Raw genomic sequence first — 9528 nt, forward strand, 5'->3', positions numbered from 1 at the left:
AATCTGTAATTTATTTTTTAAGGTAAGAACAAATATTATGTGGATTAAAGTGTATTATAACAGCCAAATAATCTATGCCTGCCTTTTCTGTTCACAGCGCAACACCTTTGCCAATCTTTGCGATCTTGAACAAACCTCTGCTCTCACAGCCTTCTCAGTTATGTTTCTACCATACTAAATCCAAACTAGTCAAAATTCTAACAATAAATGGAAACCAATAAATGCATTGCTTTATTCAGTAACAACTCTTCCCATGAGACACTGTTTGGTATTTTTCTCAGGTTTCATTAATATGATGTAACATTTTGGAGCAAATAAGCACAGCAGTAGCCCAAAACTTGAAGCAAGTATTGCAAATATCTCCACAGCTACAGTGAACTTTCCAGGTGAGCTGACATAAGCTGGTATAAAGGCGAGCCACACTGCACAGAAGATCAGCATGCTGAAGGTGATGTATTTAGCCTCATTAAAATTACCCGGCAGCTTCCTGGCGAGAAAGGCCAAAATGAAACACAGAGCAGCAAGGAACCCAATGTATCCCAGAACACACCAGAAGGCCTGTGCAGAACCCACACTGCACTCCAGGATTATTCTGGACCTCTGATACTGGGTGTTTTTGTTTGGGAAAGGAGGCGCAGTGATCAGCCACACTGCACAGATTATCAATTGTATAAAGGTACAGACAGATATGATAAATCTCTGCTGTTTGGGCCCCAGCCATTTCATGATGTTGTTTCCAGGCCTGGTGGCTGTAAAGGCAGCCAGCACCACTAAAGTCTTACCTAGGATACAGGAGATGCAGAGTGAGAAAGTAATGCTGAAGGCAGTATGGCGCAGCATGCAGGACCATGATGTAGGCTCTCCGATGAACACCAGTGCACACAGGAAGCACAGAGTCAGAGAGAGCAGGATAAAGAAGCTCAGCTCTGAGTTGTTGACTTTGACAATCGGAGTGTTCCTGTGGTAGAGGAAAACTCCCAGAACAGCGACAGTCAGGCAGGCTCCTACTACAGCAATCACAGTCAGGGTCAGTCCCATTGCATCATGGGAGATGTATTCAATCACTTTAGGTAAGCATTCAGTCCTGGCTCCATTGGACCAGTAATCTTCAGGACAAGATGTACAATCTATTGAATCTAAAGAGAAAAGGGCACAATAACATGCATAGACATGGTTACTTTTATTTGTTCCCTCAGTTCCTCCTTTTTTATTTTTCAGGACATTCCAAGTTGTTGTAAAAGCTATCTCCAATGTTGTGATCGATTTCCCTCTTTTCTAAGCTTCAGAATGGCTTCCTTCATGTTGGTTTATCTTTTCAAACACAAATGCAGGCAGAACCCAAGGCTAAAACCAAGAGTAGACATTCTGAACTATTCATTGTTTAACCAATCAATCTAACAGGACATATCTGGGCAATTAGAAACACCTGTCAGTCACATACTTTTGCTCACTTAAAAACTGGGTAGTCTGATACAAATGGAGATGTTCTAAGTTGTTTTACAAATCTAGATAAAAATACCAGGAAACAAAAGCTGAAATTCGGATCATATCATGCCATGTACATCTTTTGACCTCAAACTCAATTGTCTACAGTGTATAGCAAAAAACAAAGGAATTCACCTTGCTGTTCCAATACTGTACTCTTGTTTGCTCACTCATGGTAGCTTGCAAGCTAACTAGCAAGCGAGTTTGGCAGAACAACGTAAGAGTTTACTAATGTTGCACAGCATCTTCCTGGCACTACTGACAAGATATGGGAACTACTTTCTTGTAAATTATTCTTGTAATGAAGCTGTTAATAAAAAACTGTTTTCATTGGATTGTGTCGATAATATCTATATTATTATGTTCGGTAACCATTTTATAAAAGCAATTACTCAATTTCATTTCAGCAATGGCGGCTGTGCGTCGGGCCGAACGAATGTGGAAGAACAAGATGGCAGCAACACAAAACAGTATTATGATCGGGTTATTTTAAAACTTTTGGAGTGTTTAGTTTAACCACTGGTGAATTTACTGGTTATGCAATAGTCACACTGTAAATTGCAATTGTTATTAGAGCTTTATATTCAGCTTTGTGTCAGCCCATAGTTTGCTCACTGCGACAGATTTAACAGTCTAAGATCAGCTAGCTACCTGGATAGCCGAGCTAATAAACCCATATTTATTCCAACTGAACTTTTACAACTTCAGGGGGGTAAATCACGAAGTGCGGAACACTTACAAAACTGGTACATGCACCGAAGGAAAAACAGCTAGTGATAGGTCGTAACATGTTTCAAACAACTCTGGCACATTTTACTACATTTCTTAGAAGGCCTCAGAAGACCAAAAGGGGACAAGCCCATTGATACAATGGGTGAAAGGACATGGGCTTGTGATGATAAAGAGGCAGTTGATGCAAGTTTACTTTGAGATATAAAACACTGAAGGAACCTGGTGCATGAGCCCAAGGCCCATTTGCATATTAAGATGAATTATTATCTGTGTTTATTGTATGCAGCATTTTTTAATTTTTTAATTTTTATGAAGCTGAGCTACTTCATAAGAAAAATTTTCTAGCAATGATTTTATTGTGCTGTTGTTCCTCAGCTGTGCCAAGACTATATGTCATTCTCTCTGTCACTTCCATATGGATTGGCTTTCTTCTCATGTTCTTGGTATTTTTGGGCCTTTTGACCTGACTTTCCTTTTCCCTTTTCCTTTGCCTCGTCAACCAGGATTTTTTCAATGATTGTTTGTTTTCTATGATGCACAGAAGACACCTAATCAATCTCTTAAATATAGTTTTTCACTTTTATTACCAACTATAAGTCACAATTAAACCAAGTCACTTCCGTCAAGTCACAAGTAATTGTTTTAGCGACTCAAGGGCGACTTGATTCCAAGTTGCAGACTCGTGTCTCCAGCTCTACCTCAACCTTACATTGTCATCGGTGGCAGTTCTACAAACATTACATTTGTTTGTGCCGAGTAGAAATTTTTCCTGATTCTGAGATTTACATCAAAGTCAAATTGGACAGCATATGATCCACAAAAATCTCCTCGCACTTCAGCACACAGAAAGTCATAAAACCGAAGAGCTCAAAAATCCACAACAAAGATACCACTTGCCAGTACGAGAGCTCACAACACGCCAGGCGCCGGCCGGCCAATAGAGCCCTTGCTGTCACATATAATCAAAATTGCGGATGGACAATAGAGCCCTTGCTGTCACATATATGGATGGATCATGTTTGCTTCAATTAATCATTATGCAATTTGTTCCCTATCATGCCAGCTGGTTGGTTGCTTCCAGGTAACAGAAAGGAAACAAGGCGACAATGCGGAAATTAAGGATGCATTTTTAAGATCGACTTCTCACCTGTCTTATTACTAATCTTGCCGTTGTCACATGGTACACAGTCAAAGCAACACAGAGGCTCCCCACGACGGACAGCCTTCCTGCTTCCTGGAGCACAGCTCTCACTGCACACAGACACCAACACCTGCATGAGAGAAATCAGTCAGCTGTAGCTGTAAGCTCATGTATCCCTCCTGTACACGGTACAACTGTACTTTTACTTGACACCTTTTAATTGTCCTTGAAACTGCACCTATATGTCCATTTTCATGTTCCATGGAGCCAGGTGTCACTGCAAAACATCTTTGCTTATCAATGTGAATTGCTGTACTTTTACCTGCTTTCAGATGCAAATTGTCACTACACACTTGTCCCATACTGTAAATGTAAGAAGGTTTATGGTGTTAGTAGACTATCACTCTTCAATTTGGTGACTGCATCTTGATCAATGCACTTGATGCTTTCCTTACATGGTTACACTTACCTCCACTTTACCCGACAAAACTTCAACAGATGGCATTGCATGTATTGAAATACACACTGTGTGCAGCTTGCCTCTCTCTGGTGGCCTGTCCACACAATTGCCTCTTCCTGGATGAGTAGCTCCTTCCCAGCCTCCTTTGCACCATCAAACCTTCCCACATTGATAAACTCAATGTTTCCAGCTGCACCTTTTTGCCAGTTGATCACATCATATGATGGGATTGCATCCCCTTGTGCATCAAAATGTACCTCCTCTCCTGAAATAGTGAAGCTGACCTCCTGAAGATAGTGCTGAAGCTTTGAAATAAAAAGAAATATGCATACATGCGTTTCCTCCAATAATAAAGTAAGGAGCAAACCATTTATGAAAATGGAGAAAACAACAGATGCTGGATCTCTGTTATTGTGTTTCGTTTATAAATATTGTGAATTAATAAAAATGAAACAATTGGAGGTAAATTATGTAAAATAGCACACCAGCTAGGTAGTTGTTTTTCAATTAACCAAAGAGAGCACACCTATTGGCTGTTGACAGTATATAATAATAATAATAAAATAATAATAATAATAATAATATACCTTTTATTGAACCCCGTGGGGTATAGGATTATAAATTGTGTAATTGATCATCAGACACCTTTTGCGTAAGACTAAGCTGTACATCTAACGAGCATTGTGACAGGAGCATGCAGCAACTCTTTAAAACTGTTTCAAATTGCTTCGGATATCATCTAAGGTAAGGTCAGCATTAGATAACCCAACTTTATGCTTAGTTCACTGTCACTCCCATTACCTAGCTAACATTATAATTCCGTTTGGTCTCACGGCATGTTTGTTTCTATCTATCCAACTATTTAATTATGTATATTCAAAACAGGATAAACTATAAACCTAGCTAATCATTCTCAACCAGACATGTACATGTTGGCTACAGAACACTTAACTTTAACTTTTAAATGATGATATGAGTGTATTTTATTGGACGGCTGGCAACACTAAATCAAGCTACATTAGTTACTCTGTCATTCAAGGACAGCAAGTTAGCAGTGGCTCTAACATCCCTTTGGACTGTATTGCAAGCATGATATTGTAACAGTTGGCTTGCAAGCAATTTTTGACAAAAAAGAAAATTGTCGACTGTTTTATGTTGAGGCGCATAATATTTGAACTGCAAGTAAGCTTTTGACAGTGCTACATAGCTAAAACAGCTGGGCCGTAATGGAAAAATCCCAATCAGCCAATCAGAACTGGCTCTTCAACCATACCGTTGTATAAATGTAATTACACTCAGTAATCACTTTATTCGGTAGACCTGTAGACCAGCTTGTTCATGCAAATATTTCATCAGGCAATCAACAAAGTGGTTTGAGTATCTCAGAAACTGCTGATCTCCTGGGATTTCCACGCACAACAGTCTCTAGTTTGCAGAGAATGGTGCGAAAATCAAAAAAACATCCAGTGAGCAGTAGTTCTTCGGGCAGAAATGCATTGTTAATGAGAGAGGTCAGAGGAGAAGAGCCAGACTGGTCAAAGCTGGCAGGAAGGTGACAGCAATGCAAATAACCACACATTACAACAGTGGTATGCAGAAGAGCATCTCTGAACACACAATGCGTCAAATGAGATAGGCTACTGCAGCAGAAGACTTAAGTCTAAAAATAAGTCTAATAAATACCTAAAAGAATGCTCACTGAGTGTATATATCATTGGTGAAGTCTTACTTGCCATGGTCGAATGTTTGTGGCATCAGCACATGAGGAGTTGTGGAAGGGGCCTCTCCCAGGCTTACAGCTGATGAGGTTGTGCAGAGAGTGAGCTATGGCGTACACAGCTTTGTACACATTGTAGGCAACACGTGGGCTGGAGGTGTTCAGGTAGGCAGAGTGCTGCTCCTTCAGAGGCTCCAGCCCTGAACAGGGGGGCAGCTGGGCCCTGCTGCTGGAGGGGTAGAGAGTGCAACCGTACAAAGCACCCCACAGCTTGTGAACCAGGTGGTTACTGGGATATCTCAATGGGTTTACACTCACCAGATAGTCTCTAAGACCTAGAATCTGCCCCTGCCTGACCGCAAAACCAATAGAACCTCCTAGAAATGGATAGAACTCACTGCCTGTGAACACTGAGGCTGTTACCCAGGCTGTACAGGCAATCCATTGTATCCCTGTGATGTTCTGATCCATGTACTCTTTAAGGAAGGGGGTCAGCTCCCCTTCACCAGAAAAGACCACCACAACCCTTGCAGAGGAGTGTTTCATAATGTTAAGGATTTCCTGTACTCTCTGCCGGTTGTACACTTTTGGAATCATTTCATGGTATGCTAAGCACACACCTGTTTTTTTTATTTCCCTTATCAATCCCTGTAGAGCAAATCTGCCGTAGTGATGGTCCTCAAGGACGACACCAACCCAAGTCCAGCCAAATCTCTGCAGGAGGTGAGCAATAGCTTTCACTTGATAATTGTCATTAGGGACAACTCTGAAAAATGTTGGAAATTCTTTCCTTTTGCTCAAGCAGGAACATGTTGAAAAATAACTTATCTGAAAAACAGAAAATCCAGATCTTTTTCAGAGTGTGAAGTATACTACAGCAATCCAAGTATTTAGTTTGGCACCATCTGATCATGTTCTTGAGACGGGTGCGTGGGGGTTGGACCCAAAATGCACCACTCAGAAACAATGAGTAGATAAAGTCCCGTCAGGGCTTTATTCGGGACGAATCCCAGGAGAGTGGTCAACACAAGCAAAGTCCATACACGAAGATCCAGCCAAACAAACAATAAACAAACAAAAAGCACGGTGCCGAGGGAAGAGGCAAACTCGTAGTCGGTAGACGTGCAGGGAGGTCCGGTAGCAGGAAAGCTGTCAGTGGGGCTGAAGTACAGGCGGACGGCAGGCAGGGTCGTAGTCGTGGGCGATGCGGAAGTCGAAAACCATAAAACAAACAGCGAGGCAAAAGTACAAAATCGGTAGGCGAGGACGTGGTCAAAAACAAACGATGGTCTACAAAACAGAAATCAATAATCAATGGTCGGTAAAACAGGCTTGGATCGTAACGTGTAATCAATAATGTAAATGCTCAAGAGTTGCGTTGATAACAAGAGGCAGGCAATTTCGCGAAGAGCAGTTGCGCGAATGGGCTATAAATGCGGGTGTAGACAGGTGTAGACAATTAGTTTAGAGAGCAGAAAGGAAATGAAAAACAAGTGCGATGGATGACGAGTTTAACAAGGTAATTAGTAATTGTTAGTAATAAACCTGTCCTGCCCTAGCATTAGTAAATTAGTAAATGACATGCACGAGAAACGTAAGGTAAAATGAACACATAATTAGTTTGTTAGTTCTACCCAATCCTGATCTAGCGTTAGTAGTTTTAGTAAATAGACAAATGGAATCAATAAGGGTGTGAATGACAGAAAGAGAGAGAAAAGGCGGAACGCAAAGTTTGCGGAAAGACATGTAAAAGTGTATGTTTAAACAGTAACCAGTCTATGTAACAATAAACATAAATCAAAACATAACACAAAACGAAACTAAGACGATAACCACTCAACATAACAAGGCAATATAATCGTAACAATACATAACTAGACATGACGAGAAAATAAATCGTAACAGGAAACAAACTAAACAACATGACCTAGACCTAGACTAACATAATACATGATAAGACAATACGTGACTAAGACTAAATTAATAAACATAAAACATGGCAAGACAGACCTGAAACGTGACAGTTCTAAAATTCAGAGAACACTATGTAGAAATTTGTAAGGGTTGTGTATTTACAAACCGTATTTTAATTGTGTATTTATATTTATATTATTTCATAAACTTCCTTGTAGCTTAAGTTTAGTTATAAACGATTTACATTTGTCTTCAAGACTTGAAAGATGTATAGTTTTTATCATAAAAAAAAATGGAAAACAGCATATATAATCATAGCTTCATAATATGTACAGATAAACAATTTCTAGAAGTGTTCTGAATATCAAAAATGACAAGCACCAATGCCATAGTATACAATGTGTTATGAAATCAATTATTAAATAATTATAATGAAATAAAAATAAGAAATCTAAGACAAACAGGAGAAGGAAAATTCTGGATCAGATTAGAAGATGGATTCATTTCAACACGTAATTCAATAATCCAGTAAGTATGGTAAGGAAAATTACAAGACATACATACCATTGGAATTCTGAATGGCTGCAGAGTTCTGGAGACAACAATAGACTGTGCAGACCCAGATTCTCCAACCACAGCTAAAAGTGGAAATGCCCCAGAACATACTTGACTTTGGGCTTCACCTCCTCCATTCAGAACTGCCAGAGCTGCCTGCTGTGCTGTTATTGGGGTGGCACAAGAATCATACATTTTGTATCCCAGAGTATAGTTAGGCAACAGTCTCTGACTCTGGTTGATCTCCTCAACAGCCAGTCTCATGGTCTGGGTCCAGCGGAACGATCTGGGGTCAAATCTGTGCAGAGACCAACAGCAGAATGTGACATGACTCTTTGTTGGAAAAGAGAACAGTTATTCACCATCATAAAAAATTACAGAACGCACCCCTGACATTCTGCAGGAGCTGGTTTGACAGTGTAATTCTTAATTGCTGGCTCAACCCTGTAATGCATAGGGAAAATCCCTCCAATGATGAAGTCTCCATCAGCCTGGAAATCTGGATCAAATTTGCCCTGCAGGGAACAGGTTGGGTCAGGGGAAACAGCAGAAAATGGGTGAAATAGGGACCACATCACCGCCAACAGAGGAGTCATCTTCTCAGGCTGATCCCATGCACTGGGGTACAGAGTAAGGAGTGCTGCTTTATTCACCAACCTCTCCACTGTGCATCTCATTGTATTAAGTGTCATCCTGAACTTCAGAGACACATGATGTGTGTGTTCCCTAAAGACAAGGCACAGCACTCTGGTGAAATAATATAGACAACTAAGTTTTCCAGAATGTCCAATTATTATTGTAAATATAATCGTGTAACATCCTGTGAGGTTCCCTTAAGATCTCTGCTGGTAAGTTGTAGATCACACAAGTGTGTCACCAACCTTTAGAGAAAGCAGTCTAATTGCCATTCCACCCTAATTATCTGCAGATGTTATAATATCACACCAGGGGCCTGATTTTTGCAGACAAGGTGCAAGCTATGCAAATGCTAGCAGTAGGGCTGCTGCAATTCATCAACTTCATTGAGTATGTCGATTCCGTAAATACATCGATTTGTTTATTCATGCATCGATGCATCTTTTTCTTTTATTTTGTACAAACAAATAAATGTAATTTTGCCTCCTACCACTTATTTTAGCTGGGTCATTCTGTACACAGTTCATTGTAAGAACTTCAAAAGAGGAGAATGTATTTCCATACTTGGGGGTTAAATTCAGAGTAGATTGATAAATAGCAATTTATTTGGTTGAACGGATATAGAAACGGATATGAATAATGCAGTACTTCCTGACCCCAGTATTTATATTTCCGTCTTCTCGCCTTGCTTTAAAATGCAATGATAACCTTTCTCAAAAATTATTTGGACGTCATTTTCACAATGATTATTATTCTAAATCAACTAATTAATGGAAACCAATAACTGAGAGAAGGTAGGAAATACAAATTCAACAATTTAAAAAGCTGTTGCTTTGTTGCTGGATGCTTTGCAAATAGTTTGCAGCAATGTAAAGTAAAGTAAGAATT

At 39.9% G+C, this 9528-nt stretch overlaps 1 protein-coding gene across 1 annotated transcript; it reads right to left on the reverse strand.

Annotated features, from left to right (window-relative positions):
* Positions 1-231: 231 nt before the first annotated feature.
* LOC133107491 (extracellular calcium-sensing receptor-like) lies at positions 232-8600 on the reverse strand. The gene is made up of 6 exons (XM_061216478.1): positions 8392-8600; positions 8014-8302; positions 5548-6363; positions 3899-4123; positions 3365-3488; positions 232-1136 (listed from the first exon to the last, which is right to left on the reverse strand). The coding sequence occupies exons 1-6, from the start codon at positions 8598-8600 to the stop codon at positions 232-234; spliced, it is 2568 nt and encodes an 855-aa protein (XP_061072462.1).
* Between the last annotated feature and the right edge of the window lie 928 nt (positions 8601-9528).

Source organism: Conger conger, chromosome 13 (genome assembly GCF_963514075.1).
Source record: "Conger conger chromosome 13, fConCon1.1, whole genome shotgun sequence".
Taxonomy (NCBI): domain Eukaryota; kingdom Metazoa; phylum Chordata; class Actinopteri; order Anguilliformes; family Congridae; genus Conger; species Conger conger.